Source organism: Ostrea edulis, chromosome 4, assembly GCF_947568905.1.
Source record: "Ostrea edulis chromosome 4, xbOstEdul1.1, whole genome shotgun sequence".
Classification (NCBI taxonomy): Eukaryota; Metazoa; Mollusca; class Bivalvia; order Ostreida; family Ostreidae; genus Ostrea; species Ostrea edulis.
This window is the reverse complement of record NC_079167.1, coordinates 68,358,961-68,375,316: the sequence shown is the minus strand read 5'-3', so window position 1 is coordinate 68,375,316 and position 16,356 is coordinate 68,358,961. Positions and strand designations below refer to the sequence as shown.

At 38.1% G+C, this 16,356-nt stretch overlaps 3 protein-coding genes across 3 annotated transcripts in view; all 3 read right to left on the bottom strand.

The window, feature by feature from the left end:
* LOC125669119 (uncharacterized) overlaps positions 1-4,920 on the bottom strand; it is a 20,390-nt gene extending 15,470 nt beyond the window's left edge. Inside the window, exons 1-3 of the mRNA XM_056161443.1 lie at positions 4,865-4,920; positions 3,066-4,606; positions 722-914 (exon numbers count right to left, since the gene is read on the bottom strand). Of these exons, the coding sequence (XP_056017418.1) occupies positions 722-914; positions 3,066-4,606 (1,734 nt within the window). The 5' untranslated portion in view covers positions 4,865-4,920. The remainder of the gene's footprint in view (positions 1-721; positions 915-3,065; positions 4,607-4,864) is intronic.
* A 1,340-nt stretch (positions 4,921-6,260) lies between these two features.
* On the bottom strand, positions 6,261-11,945 carry LOC125647712 (uncharacterized). The gene is made up of 2 exons (XM_056163598.1): positions 10,601-11,945; positions 6,261-7,324 (listed from the first exon to the last, which is right to left on the bottom strand). Exons 1-2 carry the CDS (start codon positions 10,806-10,808, stop codon positions 6,732-6,734), a joined length of 801 nt encoding a protein of 266 aa, XP_056019573.1. The 5' UTR covers positions 10,809-11,945; the 3' UTR covers positions 6,261-6,731.
* A 1,405-nt stretch (positions 11,946-13,350) lies between these two features.
* Positions 13,351-16,052, bottom strand: LOC130054289 (carboxylesterase 1D-like). Its single transcript, XM_056163597.1, has 2 exons — positions 14,536-16,052; positions 13,351-14,037 (listed from the first exon to the last, which is right to left on the bottom strand). The coding sequence occupies exons 1-2, from the start codon at positions 16,035-16,037 to the stop codon at positions 13,839-13,841; spliced, it is 1,701 nt and encodes a 566-aa protein (XP_056019572.1). The 5' UTR covers positions 16,038-16,052; the 3' UTR covers positions 13,351-13,838.
* Between the last annotated feature and the right edge of the window lie 304 nt (positions 16,053-16,356).

Genomic DNA, 16,356 nt, shown 5'->3' with positions numbered 1-16,356 from the left:
GCTTAGTTGACTTGTATTTTTCCGAGTTTATGTACATTTTGATAAACAAAGGTTAGCATCTTTGTCTCTTGCATTAAATTATAAGGAATGACTTTAATTCTGGGGCAAGTTATACGAGTATAACCTGGTTTGGGTCAGTTTACTCTTTTTTATAAAGCGTAAACTGACCCAAACCAGGTTATACTCGTATAACTTGCCCTAGAATTAAAGTCATCCCTTATATATATATATATATAGATAGATAGATAGATAGATAGATAGATAGATTATACTTTCATGTAAAATAAAAATACTCGAATCTTATTGGTTGAGAAGCATTTGAAAACACATAATATTTCCCTCAATATTTTCTTTTGAGAATAGAATATATCAGCGGTTAACATTACTTGACAACGGGTGATATAAAAATTATGCACGTACGGTTCGCCGTAGATTGTTAGACGACGTTGTTTGAGCGTTTGTAATAAATGCGAATATCCGCGTTGAAATGCAATACATCGCATGATAATGATTGATCAAATGTCAAAAGACGCAAGTTTTTCTGCTTTGCTGTTTACATAACATTCAGTATAATAAAACAAATATTGCATGTAGTTGAGGGTACATGTAACATAGAAGAAAATGTTCACCTCTCGAGAAACCATTGTCAACCGTGGTATGTATAATTATATATATATATATATGTCAGAGCTGTCGTAAAATGACATGGCCATTAACCTACAATTGGTATTTCACAATTTGTTTCACTGCAACTATTATGTAGTAGAGTAGGAATATCCCGATTCCAGAAGTCTGTGTAGGATTTTCTGTAATTTGTTTTCAAGTTGATATCCCGAGATTGTAAGCTGATATATGGATGTGACGTACTGTAATCAAATGGTTTCCATTCCGGCAAACCTGGTCCGTTAGGATTCCTACAAATATCCCAACATATTTGAATCATCAAGAGAAGACAACGCAGAGCGATCAATTTCAAGAGAATGCAAACACGGACCCCTGAATATATCAGAGGTGGGATCATGAATAATACTAATACATACATTGTACATTCGTTGTCTTTAGAAAAATGAAGATAAGGAACAGCGATCAATCTCATAAATCCATTTATCGAGTTTCTTGTAACGCTTAAAAAATTGAATGGTGTTTAAAATTCGCCACATTTTCCTAGATAGATTCTATGGTGTATGTTTATAAATTCAAATAACACCTTTTTGAACACGTGCATTTTAAAGGTACATACGTTGGTTTGCTGTTTTCCACCACACTCAACAATTTTTCAATGATCTAGGTGTTTTTTTATAGGTACCTACGCAATAATTATCAATATTCTTTTGTTTTCAAACTGACATGGTTAATGTATATGGCAATACCGGTACGTGATGACTGATGCAATGTAGACTTTTTAATGTAACTCGGACGAAAAGAATAAATTGAAATTTTATAATTAAGTTCATTCTTGACTAAATTGACTCTCGGGCATTTCAGGTTGGCCTCATTTAGGTAATGTATGCATTGCGTGCGCCTTTGTAACTTTTAAAAAAAAAACCCAGAGCAATAGATCAAAAATGCAATGCAGTCAGTACCTTTAATTTGTTTACAACATACCTGTAATCAATGGTCTATTGACCACTCTGTTGACTAAGAGCCACTCACTTCCAACAGAATTGCGAGTTTTGTACAGTGTTTTAGCGATTTACTTAACCTGGACAGTTTGACAAATTAGATATACGTTTCATGCATATAAAAATTATGGGTCCGCCGCAGGTCTCAAATGAAATACGATGGCAGATTATTGGGATGAGGGATACAGGTATATCATTGACACATAATGGTCATCAAATGGGTTATCACCATTCAACATTTGTAGAATTGTTCGAGAGCACCAGTTGAGTTAAAATTGACGTCAAATTTCGTGAAAAATCCAGACCCCGTAGAACATCTGGGGGACAATGCACTCAGAAGGATAATTAAACGAAACGTTTTTACCAATGGCACATATTAAAACAGAAATGGTTGGCACATAGTTTGCTTTGAACGAGGTATGGCGGCAGCGTAGAACTACATATGTTGAACGAATTATCTTAAAGGCGATTCTGTTTGGTATGGGGCTGTGTTTCCTTCTACAGTATCATGGATCTTACCACAGTTAGGGCCAACCTGAATGCACAAAATCACGAAAGGAATACAACTATTGTGTCTCATTCTGACAATCATCCTCTTTGACCAAAGCGCCAGTGTTCATGAATGACAATGTCAGACCACATCGGTGCTGTGCATGATTATTTGCGTAGAGAGTCAGTTGCGACACTACCATGGCCTGTTGGAAGTTCAGATGTGAACCCTATTGAGTACATTTGGGACATCATTAGTCGCCAAGTTCGTAAAAGGACACCACCAATTCAAACATTTGATGAACTGACACAAGCACTGCACCAGGAGTGGCAAGCTTTACTTCAACATCAAATTCAACATTTGATCATAGACTTTAAAAAGACGCCTAGAGCCCGTCATGTGCACGGAAGTTACACTAGATACTGAAAAACCCGTCTGGTTTGAAGTTTTCAATATGTTCATTAAAATCTTAAGTTACTTTACTTCATTCATAATAGACATTTGAGTCAAGAAAGGCACTGCAAATGTTTTTCAAAATATCTCGTCATTTTATCTTTGAAAAAGAACGACAATGGATACATTCATTGACGACGTTTTTGGGATTTTAGAGATCAGATGCTATAAAAATACCGTTAAACATGAAAACTGGTATTCAAATTATAGTGAGAAATTAATCATCATACTTAACGATGCGTATACTTTTAATTACATCTCTACAGCTGTGGTTTCTATATGTATATTTAGTAGTATTGTGTCTCATTTTATTCACAGAACACCGTAGTATTTATAAGTTTACTAGAATCTATCATAAGAATTGGATCATCTCTACATTTTAAATTTAAAATGAAAGACTAAAAATTGGTACTATTGATTCTATAAAATGAGTATGGTTGAAAACAATTTTTATTTACAAATACAGTAAATCAATGAAATTTTTGTTGAAAACATCTTACCCTGTTTTTGCAAAGTTTGTCCAGTATGCTCTGAATTGGTCCACGAAAATATCGGTCCCTTCCGTAAAGTTAGTCATCGTTTTCGTTTGTTCATAATAGAACATGTAAAAGACATCCGTTGAATGCGCAGACCCTCTATACCAAGGTACAGTGGGAAGCATCAAAGGCATTTCTTCAGCAAACACATACTGGTATGTTGTTGATCCTTGAATGCTATCCGAGTGAGACATGAGCGCAAACGTACCAGGGGCAAGAAAAGTTGCATCGCCATACATAAGTAAAAACTCCCGACCTTGTTCTTCAATGTTGTTTAATACGGTATACTTTTTACAAATTGCGTTTGAAACTTCAGCGTTGTCGTTGAATAATGATGCTGAAAGCACGGGTATAATAGCATGGCACATCTCCTGTGTGGGCACACCTTCACTGATGTTAAAGTTTATTTTCGTTTCGTATATAGGTAAGAAGGTTAGTGCTAAAGAACCGTCATTATCACAGGTTCCAATCATCATGTCCAACGACTGAAAAAAGTTAAATTCAGATGATGCTTTGTTTTTCAACGAAACAAGTGGATCCTTACGAACGAGTTCACCATCCACTACAGGAGTAAAGGAAATTCTGGCTAAACTGCTCAAGCCTAACTCGTTTTGAACCATTTCTGCGGCTCGGACAAGTTCATTTGCATCTACATTTTGTAAGCATTCGATGAAATTGTGATCATTATCTGTGCGATCGTTGTGTATACAACCAACTCTCTGACCAACAGCTATTGTAGATGAATATGTATCATTTGACATTGCGAGAAAAGAATTTGCAATTCCGCTTTGAGCAATCACTTTATTGAACAGACCTCTGTTGCTGGGTATTAAAGATTGTAACGAAACACTCGTACCCCCCGCAGAATCGCCAAATATTGTAACATCGTTTGGATTGCCACCATAATCTTTGATATTATACTTGATCCAAGTAAGGGCAAGTTTTTGATCCCACAATCCTGCATTCCCTTTCGCCTTGTTATTTTTTGAAGCGAAAAAACCAAAAATCCCTAAGCGATAATTTATCGTCACCACAATAACATCCCCTACCAAGGAAAGCAGACTTCCATCGGTAGACCTCCCAGAACCAATTAGATATGCTCCGCCATGGATCCATACCATCACTGACTTGTTATTGAAGTAATTTACACTATTTGGAACGTAGATGTTTAATTTAAGACAGTCTTCAGAGTATTCTGGAAATGGGAATAGTTGGTTTTTTGATTGGTAGCAAGCTGGACCTAATGTCGTTGCATTCAGTGTGTGAGACCATGCTCCACGTGGATGGGGCTTTTGGAAGCGAAGATGTCCAATCGGTGCTTTACCGTAAGGTATATCGAGAAATTTATAAACTGTGCCTTTATTTATAGAAGTTGTTCGTAACCCTATTATTCTGCCAAGTCTTGTGGGAATTTCAACTTCATTTGGGTCAGGTACACTTTCTATAATAAATTGTGCGGGAAATATCAAGGCAGGCAAGTAAAAAAGATATTGAATTTTCCACATCTGAAATACAGTAGAATCAAACAATATATCCTAAAAATAAAGAATTACACGTGAAATACTAGTAACCCTTTTCTTGATTGTTGAAAAGTAGACATTTTTATGATTCGCCTTAACGTAGTATATTTATGTCTATATGAAAAAAAAGATAAGAATATTGATTTACGACAGTAAAGACTATAATGATTTGATTTACAATGGTAAATTATTTGATCCTACATTTATTATGTGATATTTCTTAAATTCATACTAAATCCATACCTTTTCGCCCAAGATTCGACTAAAGTCTTGAAATAAAATCACTTTGTGTACGAATTGTTCAGTAACCAGAAGTACAGGGCTGATAACGGTGTTACACAATCTTCAAATTCATTGAAAAGTAGAGTAGAGCAGAGATAATGTGGTCCACCTTCCTACATGATAACATTGGAATGACATAGATGATTTTCAGAATGCACGTTTATGTCTTCAATTATTTTCCAACTATGAACCTCAAAGGATTATTGATTTTTTAAAATTTCAATGCATCCCTTCAGGATAGTGATATCAAAATGAAGAGTAAAGATAGGCAACAGCTATCAATGTGATAAATCCCATAAAAATATAAAGTTAAGAGCAAGGCAATCACGGAACCCTGGGCACACCATGTGGGATCAGGTGCTTAGGAGGCGCCATCATCGACCGGTCACACACACCGTAAGTCCTCTATATTGATCAGACAAACGAGTAATCCGTAGTCAAAATCAGTATGCAATGAACGGTCTAACAATCGGCAAACTAACAATTCCACTTCATGACAAACAGGATTTCCCCATCCCCAATTTCCCATATTTATGTACCAATATTCCGTTATCACCAACACATAGTTTTTATGTTTGTCAACTGAATCGATTCGCGAGAGCATGTTATATGAACATTTTTTTAAAATCAAGGCAGGCTACTAGAAGTCAATGTTACAGGGGTTTCAACGGTTCAACATTTCGCAAACTCTATTGTCATTGATCTATTTTATTCAAAATAAATATTAACAATTTATTCAAAATAAATATTAACAGTAAACTAACAACTCAACTTTATAACAAACGGGATTATTTCAGCTTCTCCATCGCCAAAGTATCATATCTTTGTAGCAATATTCCATTATCACCTGCATATAATGTTCAAATATCTCAACTAATTCGATATACAAGAGCTTGTTCTGCATATCATCAGTTTTAAATGGAGACATGCTGCTGATAAACAAGTTAATGTTACAAGGGTTTTAACAATTTTGTTTAAAATCAGCATTTCGCAAATTGTATGGTCTTTATAACACTATAGTTTGCCAATACAATGCAAAATGCCGTCTAACGTGTTTCATATTGATTGTTAGACCTTTCTTGGCACACTGATTTTGACAACGGATTATTCCGTTTACCTCATCAAGACATAGGGTTCATGGCGAGTGTGACCAGTCGACAGGGGATGTTTACTCCTCCTAGCCACCTGATCCCACCTCTGGTATACCCAGGGGTCCGAGTTTGCCCAACTCTCTAATTTGTATTCCTTAGAGGAGTCCTGAGATTGATCAATACTCGTTATCTTCACCTTTCATTACAATAATTTAATTTGCAAATAAACTGTCATTATCTCAGAAAGTGCAAACAGACACAAGCAATACGTGTTTATAATTTTTATTTGGCGATAAAGGGCACGGCTGATTAAAGTATTAAAAGCAAACAAATCAAGTTCAAATTGTGGGCTGCCTCACACAAATGGCAAGCCTCAAAAGCATCATATCAATGTCAACATCAATTAGGGATGACCTTGACCCTGGGAGATGCAGAGGTCAAGGTCAAATTCAAAAACAAATTCAACATATGACCTTGACCCTGGGATATGCAGAGGTCAAGGTCGAGATTCAAACACATCAAACAAACATGGCCTTAAGCCTGGGAGGAGCAGAAATCAAGGCCGAATTTTCAAATCCAATGTCATATATTTCACATGTCCATAATAAGCCGCTCGTTGGGCCAAAAGACTCAACTGCAAGAGCTTTGCATCAAAGCCCTTTCAGTTGGGTCTCCGCCACCGATTGGGTGGGGGTAAGAGCGGCAGCCGTGCCCTGTCAGGTTACGTGTGGGAAAACTTATAGTGGAGGGTAAACTTGGGCCTTGAATTTCATGATAGATTCCAGCCCGCCTTGCAAGGTATTCAAGAATATTTGATTGCCCAATTGTGATAAATGTACCCCATCGGATTGAAAAAATTGAGGATGGTCGGATATGTCAGGGTAGTGAATGATGGAACCCCCAACCTCGCACACTCTACTCTGAATAAAGGAATTAATTCGTTTTCTAGCTTTCTCCATAGCTTTTGTGTTTTGTGTGTATCGCCAGGCAATTCTGGGCAAAATAAGAGACCATATGATGTGTGCACTACAAAATTCTTGTCTTAAATAATGAACCAATTGATTTATTGCCAATCTTATTTTTCTCACAGAAGTTTTACCCAAGTCGTTACCGCCACAGTGGATTAACAAGGCGGTAGGGGAAGGGCCTACTTGCCGTAGGGTCTTTATCTTGTTAATGGCTTTGATCAATTCGAGTCCTCCATAACCCTGCCACCACAATGAAACTTTTATCCTTTCTAAATTGAGATTGGTCCCACCAGGCCTATGTAATGACTCTACATGTGCACGTTTTATGATAGATGACCCAAACATCCAAATGAACTGTTCATCTGAAATTACACGAGACTGATTTTAAAATTTTGGTATGCGTATATAAGTTTTATAACAATTTGATGCCCATCTTCCTGAGGATTGTATAACACTGGGTGGAAACCCTCTTACTGCCAATTCCGTGCTGGCCCCTATTCTAAAGGAATGAGATTTATAGGCTTTTGTATCCAATTTGAGAGCTGATATTGCCTTTTCCAAGACGTATGTAAATTGATACCTAGTAACAGGGGAACCACAAAAATGACAAAAAAGTGGACCTTTATGCTTTGGCCTCATCATCAAGAACTTTGTGAGTATTTTGTAAGGGCAAGCAATATCACCCGTGCTTTGGATTTGTAAAGTTGTTCCCCTGCCAGCTTAGTCAGTTTTGGAAAATTTTACTTCCAGCTGCAGGCATGAATTGATGTGATCAATATGTAGATTTTCCCTCAGTAAGACCCTTTGATTGTTTTTGTGTGATACCACTACTTCACTAACTCTCAAGAACCCATGAAAGGCAGTAGTGAAGGCAGCAGAAAACAATAGTGTTTCATAGTTGTTTGTGCATACACTGGGCAGTATTGCTATTATATCTTGCAAAAGTTGCTTTGTAATTGGCAATCTGCAATCCTGCGTATGGGCAATACGTTTCAGACCTTGCAATAACTTAGTTACCAAGAATTGGTTGGTCGGATCTTGGTAGCCTTGCAATTTTACAAAGTGGGATAAACCTGCTAGGTAGGAACGCACTGTTGCATAGGTAAGACCCTTGAGTGACAAGTATGCTACAAACTGAACTACTGAATCGAGAGAGGGTGGCCATGGGGAATTATGACCCTGTTCACTACAAAAACTATTATAAGCCTGGAGACCAGTTTGGTATGCCTTGTGTGTATTTTCAGAGAGGTCTGCATGAAGAAGTTTGTTTACTTCAGCTTGGAGATGAGAGACTGGAAACTGGCTGGAACGCTCAGCGGTGAGGTCTGTGCATGAGGTGCGACCTGGTGGAAGCGTTGCCACTGTTTACGAGATATTGAATCAGCAATTTCATTACATTTTGTATTTATGTATACTGCCCTGAACAACAAGTTGTTCAACATACATTTTATTATGAAAGGACGGAGCAAACTCATCACTCTTTTTGATTTGGATGTTTGCTTGTTGAGGATAGTGACCAGTGCCTGGTTATCAATGTGAAACAGTACTTTCCTATTTTCAAGATTTCTCCCCCATAGACTTATGGCTAATACCACTGGGATCAACTCAAGTGTTGTCATGTCTGAAAGGATGTCTGTTCTATCCCAACCCGAAGGCCAAGGAAAGTAGCACCATTCCCCTTGAAAGTATGCCCCACAGCCCAGATCCTTAGCACCTGAGCTGTCTGTAAACAAATCTAGCACTAAGTTGGAAGACCACTCCGACTCACCAAAGTACACTTTCCCGTTAAAGTCTTGCAAAAATGTTAACCATAAGTGCATATCTTCTTTCATTTCTTGATTCAATTTCACTGAGTGGTGTGGCTGCCGCACACCAATGGTTGCATCATGCATTCGCCTAACAAAAGCCCTTCCTGGTGCAATAGCTTTAGTAAAGAAATTGAGCTTACCTAACAATGACTGTAATTGACGTAGTGTTACCCGCTTTCTCCCTACAAGTTGCTTTAGCAATAGATTAAGTTCTATGCACTTTGCAGTTGGAACCCGTACCATCATGTCAACGGTATCAATTTCTAGCCCTAAAAACACTAGACTATGTGTGGGACCTAAAGATTTGTCCTCTGCCAATGGAACCCCTAATTCCTGACTTGTTTGTTTAAATGTAACCATTAACTTTGAACAATTTAAAAAATCCTTGCCAGCGAAAATAAAATCATCTAGGTAATGATCAATGGTAGTCAAGCCACTCTTTTGTTCCACAACCCATTGTAAAAAAGTAGCAAACTCCTCGAAAACTTTGCATGATAAAGAACAACCCATTGGAAGGCACTTGTCTATGTAATAATTTCCATCTACCTTGATTCCCAGTAGGTCAAAGTCACATGGATAAATAGGTAGCAGTCTAAATGCTGATTTAATATCCATCTTCCCAATATAAGCCCCCCTACCTACTTTAGCTAACATTTGGACAACAGCATCAAAAGATGTATAATGCACTGTGGATTCTAAAGGGTCAATATACAGGTTCACGCTATTATCCGGAGGAAATGACAAATGAGTAATAAGGCGCCACCCTGAATTATCACCTTTCGGAACAATTCCAATAGGAGATATGCGCAGATTAGATATAGGCAGTTTCTTAAATGGTCCTCCAATCCTTCCTAATTTAACCTCATTGTTTATTTTTTCCATAATTTCGTGGGGATGTTGACATGCTGAAACTAAATTACTATTTTCTAAATGGGTTCTTGGGCCTGAATAATGTAAATGGAATCCAAAAGAAAATCCTGACAATAATTTGTTTGCTACAGATCTATTGGGATAGTTTACCAGGTACTTTTTTAGCACCGATTTATTGATTGGGGTTTTTCCTAGTTCCCATATGTTTTTGGTTGCCAGCATTACTGAATTTGTGTGGTTGTGGTGACTGCTGTCTCCAATATTGATGTTGGTTTTGAAACCCTGCATGGTGATTGGACGAGGTGTACGAGGGGCTTGGGCGACGAAAAGATGATTGACCCGATTTTTGTCCATAAGGTGTGTAGAACTGGGGCTTATTTGGATTGCAATTAACTTGCGGGTGCAGGCCACTACAACGAGTGCACGAATGAGAATAATGGCATTGCATTTTTGTGCAAATGCCCTTAAAGTTGTAGTCGAAGCACTTTTGTGTTGTTTGTGATGGAATGTAGGGCTTAGGTGACATATAAAGTAGCCATAATTCTGTATCAACTTCCCCCCAGGAGCTGACTGGATTGATAGCCTTGCGAAGTCGGTATTGGGTGTCATAATCAAACCAACTTACTGCCCCTCTTGCTGCCCCTAGCCTTACTGTATGGATGTACTTTAGTAACTCAGATGATTTAGCAGGGTGTGAGGCCAGATATATTGATGCAAATATTAGCATTGCATCGGTCCATTTATCAATGGAGTCAATCTTTTTTGTCGCCTCTTTGGTGATTATCTCCCCTGCACTAGTGAGTACCAAGTTTCTTTGACTTGTATTAGCCCCATGACCCCCAGTAGATGGGATGAGGGATTGAAGTTCAATAAATTTCCCTTGCACTATATTGTGCCTAACTGACTCGCTAACATGCATGCCTAAATTATGCACTGATTGCATAGGTACAACATCATTACCTTCTGCTGGCTGCTGTACCCCTGGTGGGCTCTGCTGTGGGGGAAGTGAGATTGTCTGTATATGCTGCTGTGGAATCTGCAGATTGTGTTGGTCCTCTGTACCCTGCAGCGGGGCCGGTAAACTTAACTGGGAATGAGAAGGGTACTGTGGGGTCTCCATCGATTGACGACTTTTATCCTTGTCAGGTTGTGGATCAGGCGGTGGCATAGCTTGGCCGTCTCCCCCTTTTGGCCCTTTTGGGTGGTTGGTCGGATGTCTGTCGTTTGCGTGGCATGACAGTTGACCGCCTTGTGCAATGATTCCCTCAATGAAAATTCAACTCATTTAAATCATATACATGTACCTACATATATCGGTAAATGAAGATCGAATAATACAGATCTCTAGCTTTTCGTCCGGGGTAATGAATATTGCTTATAGGAAAGAATTGACCGAAATCCCGTAACTGCTAGAGGCTATGTATTATTTTGTAAATCAACTTAACAGATATAAGATAATTTCTAGTCCAGGTAACTGCACCAGGGTATTGACTAGGCATGCAAAGGTAAAAAATACTCAACGTGTTATCCATGAAAACCCCAGTAGCTAAAAATTTCGCATCTCGATCCCGATTTGAATTTATGACGTCAGTCGCCAAGTCCTGCGAGTGTAGCTCGCGCGTAAATATATAATGACCACGATATATAACCATTACATTGTACAGAAATTTCAGTCTGACTAACGCCAGTCGCTACTAATTCGCTTCTTGTAGGGATAATTTTATAATTAATATATCTGTAATAGTTTGCATGCGAACAAAAGGAATTAATAAATTCCTTTTGATTTGTACGATAATCCCCCCCCCCCCATTAAAATTGGTAATGAATCATAAAAGTAATTAATTCGAATCGTTTTCCATTGTACGTACTTTTCACTGTATCAAAATGTCTAGAAAATTTAACAATCAATGTTTGATCAATTAAAAAAAATTAAAAAATGTAATGAGGAAACCAGCATGGCCGGTGATCAGAGACACAAGTAAATTAGACAAACAATCCTATGCCATCGTTACATCTTATGTACTAAAAATGACAAATATATCAATTAAACGCAATAAACAATTGTGCTAAACCAAATTTGAGGTTTAGTGTATTTGAAAATTCAGATATTAAATACAAATTCTTATGAAATAGGGGAACACCAACCTGTGTGTAGCAGTTATAAATGGAAAAGGTTGATTTAATCCGGGGCACTTAATTTATATATGCCCAAGGGAAGTAATTGTAGAGCAATGAAAGACAACTCAAATGGTTTGCAGCCTTCGATAACAGCATCTTATGTGAACATGCGTAACACATAGATGCCAAATTATGTCGAATGCTGTCTGACGTGTTTTATATAAATTGTTGTGCCAATCTTAACACAGTCTTTGGCTAGAGCTTAATCCAATTATCTGTCGCGATATATCAGTGGTAGAGAGTTCGCTTAGTAACCGGGAGGTCGAAAGTTCGAACTTCGATCGTACCAGTGTAAAACCTACAATGGAAACATAAGTTGTTCGACATTTAGAAGAGAATCACGAGCCTTTCGGATATGATCTTCAAAACGGAGGTCCTATGTCGCGGCAGGCGTTGTCATAGTCCACTCACGCTGCTATAGTTACTACCATGAGCGCTAAACATATATTTCGATGTACTTCACCTTCAGTTGGTGACGTCTCTATGTGAGTAAAAAAAATTCGAAGGGACTAAAAAAACGGCCAATCGGTCAAAAGGGAATGCTTAATCCTCATAGGCACCTGATTCCACCTATGGTGTTTCCAGGGGCCCATGTTTTAATTTTGTATTATTTATTTATTATTTTTCATGAAACAAGTTGAAGGTGCAGAGTTCCCATCAGGGGTTCAAACAATCTCGTTTAAAATCAGCATTTCGCAAATTCTATGGTCATTTTTAAGGATCTAGTTTGCCAATACAACCTATCATTGGGTCAAATGCTGTCTGACCTGTTTTATACCGATTGTTATGTCGTTTTGGCACATTGATTTTGACTACGGATAACTCTGTTCACCAGATCAAGATAAAGGGCTCACGGCGGGTGTGACCGGTCGACACGGGATGCTTACTCCTCCTAGGCACCTGATCCCACATGTGGTATATTCAGGGGTCCGTGTTTGCCCAACTATCTATTTTGTATTGCTTATAGGAGTTATGAAATTGATCACTGATCCTTATCTTCACCTTTCATTGATCACGGCTTATCCTCTTTTTTCCATACATTTCATAATTTATATTATTTGCAAATATATAAAGGTACCACATACCGTTTACATCACAAAGAATTGTGATATATAAAATGACAACTGATATTCAGAGTTTAGTTGACTGTTGAAAATGCCCAATATGATACATCATGAAGAATGAAAATATCAATATTGCTACGCGGAGTCATATGTCCCACGCTGCCGTCAAAAGGGCAGAAAAGTTAAAGTTTCATAATTCTTGTAAAATTTGTAGAATTAAATGATCCACTACATACGGTGACTAACACTCCTACAAAATTTTAAGAAAACCCGTTGAGCGGTTTCCGAGGAGTTGGGTCCACAAACAAATATTGGACCACATCGTGGCTTCAAGGGATTATTCCCTTCTGATCTTGAATGCATTTAATTCGAGTGAATTCTACATGTTTATCAAAATGATGAGATTTATCACTGTTTATTTGTTTGTATCTTGCTTAACGTCTCGCTCGAGAATTTTTCACTCATATAGAGACGTCACCAAGACCGGTGAAGGGCTTCAAATTTAGGCCTATGCTCGGCGCTTATGGCCATTGAGCAGTGAGGGTTCTTTAGCGTGCCACACCTACTGTGACACGGGTCATCCGTTTTTAAGGTCATCTCCGAGGACCCGTGACATTCCCACCTGATGCCAAGCGTTTTGCGATGGAACTGTCACTACCTGTTTTAACGACTTAGGTCTGTCGCGGCCGGGATTCGAACTCCGGCCTTCCGCATGCGGGGCGAACGCTCTAACCTCTCAGCCACCGCGGCGGTGTTCACTGTTATCTTCATATTTTTTTCTTCATGTAAACAAATTAACAGAAACAGCACAATACACTACCAATGTTTTATAACATAGTACATGAATATGATATATACAGATTTGATTGATAGTTTCCACGAAAAGAAAACAAGCCTACTACAGTACCACGCTGTATATACGAGATCTGGAGACACTAGCTGGAGACACGTGTATGCTACCCCACAACAGGTAAAGCGCAGCTTGTCTGATCACACTCAGATAACATGGCCGGGATTCTCTTCATCCAGAAATCCATGTACGGTTTTCTGTAGTTCATTCCCATTCCTGTTCCCTGTGACTTTAGCTTCATGAACGGATGACTGGAATTCCTATCAAAGGGCAGCCAAAGTGGGAGTCCGGATCCGTTTGGGTTTCTGAAATTAGTAATACAAAGAATATTAGTAGTGTGGTGTGGTAAATTTTTAATGAGGCTCCAGTTCCAAACTTTTTATGAGAATTTATGTCTACCATGACGTGGTGTTTTCTTGCATATGTGATTTGTAACAGAGCAGTTGACTAAAATACCAATCCAGCATTAACACAATGACTGAAATTCTGACCACTTTTGCATTTATTTCTTGATGGAAATAATTTATAAAGTAAAACATTTTTAATCAAGATTAAACATTAACATATGTTTTATTATTGATCGCTTCTTCATATTCTATCATGCATATTCAAACATTCGTATTCAATCATGTTGAAACATTCATATTCAATCATGTTGAATCATTTATGTTCAATCATAAATGAATTCATACAATGGGAGAGAAATCATTTGCCATTTACATCAATCAGATATAAGTAACTTAGCAAGTGTGTCTAGCATTTTTGAAAATGTTCTTTCCAAAATGAAATATTCTTACTCTTACCCTGTTTTGGCAAAATTTGTCCAATAGGACCTCATTTGGTTTACCAAGATTTCGGCGCCCTCTGGGTACTTAATTTGAGATTTTAACCGTTCGTACAAAAACAAATATGTTAATTCGGTGCCATGGGCGGAACCTCGATACCAGGAAGGAGAATTTGGGATAAAAAACGCATTTTCATCAAAAAATACGTATTGGTATGTATTCGATCCCCGAAGATTGTTTGAGTGATGAACCAATGATGAAGTGGTTCCTGCTATAAATATATAATCACTGACGAAGTTCAGGAATTGTCGTCCTTGTTCGCTAAGATCTCCAGTCACTGTGTACTCATCACACACAGCGTTTAATACATTATTGTTAGATTTTATCCTTTCATTTAACAAATATGGAAGCAATGTGTTGCACATTTCCATGGTTGGAACACCCAAACTAATGTTGATGTGAAGTTGATTCTCTATCGCCGGGAATAAGCCTACGACAACAGAGCCTTCATTCTCACAGTTACCAATCATAAAATCTAACGACTGGAAAAAATTAAATTCTGAAGAAGTTTTGTCTTCTAAGAGAATTGCAGGTTCTCTTCTAAAAAGCTCTCCATCAATTGTTGGGCCAAAAGGTGAAAAAGAAAGGATCTGAACTCCTAATTCAGATATGAAAGCATTGGTTGCATTTACCAATTGCATTGGATCTACAGCCCTTAAACACTGTAAGAAAGCTTCATTACTTGGCATGAAATGGTCATGGGTACAACCTGCTTTCTCTGCGGTTCGTATCGTAGAGAAAGACCCGTTTGATAATGCTATCGGTGAATTCGCCACACCACTCTCAGCAATTACCCTGTGGAAGAGACCTCTGTTATTAGGTATTAAAGCAAGAAGAGAAACACTAAATGCTCCCGCCGATTCCCCAAAGATTGTGACATCCATGGGGTTTCCACCATAGTCATGGATATTATAACGTACCCAATTAAGTGCAAGTATCTGATCCCGCAGACCCATATTTCCTTTTGCTTTATAATATCGTGACGTCAGGAATCCGAAAATACCCAATCGATAATTTATAGTTACGACAATAACGTCTCCTGTTAAAGCCAGAAATCCGCCGTCGTATGTTGTCCCCGATCCCGTTAGAAATCCCCCACCATGGATCCAAACCATTACACTTCTTTTATTTGATGGATCGAAATTGTTTGGGACAAAGATATTAAGCTGAAGGCAATCCTCTGATAATTTAAAGTTTTTGGAGAGTGGTGTGACAGTTTGGTAGCATATGGGTCCTGCTGCGGTGGCGTTTAGCGGACTTGTCCATGGACCGTGAGGTTGTGGTTTTGCAAATCTCATTTGGCCAACAGGAGGTTTTGCATATGGAATATTAAGAAATTTGTATAACGTTCCTTGATTTTTATACGAGTTGTAACGCTTTCCTATGATAGATCCAAGACGAGTTCGTACAACATAATCACTGCCCGTGTCTTCTGTGCCTTGTGAAATTGTGATCACCATAGAAATTAGAAACAATTGAAAAATCCAATACACCATGGCCATTATCTGCAAATATACAAAAAATCTTCCAGTACGTCTTTTATTGTGGAAATATTTTACTATTTGTCATTCTAATATCGGTAAAATAATGTTTTGGGATTTTTTCATCTGCAATCGATTTTTGGCTGCATGTTAAAAACATGTAAGAGTGGTGCTTAAGGCAATTTAATATCTGAATTATCATCGGTCCTTCATTATCAAATTCGTCATTGGTACTAGAATATCTTAATTGCCATCGATGATTGAATACTTGAATCTGCACTTCAATATTCTAAGTATC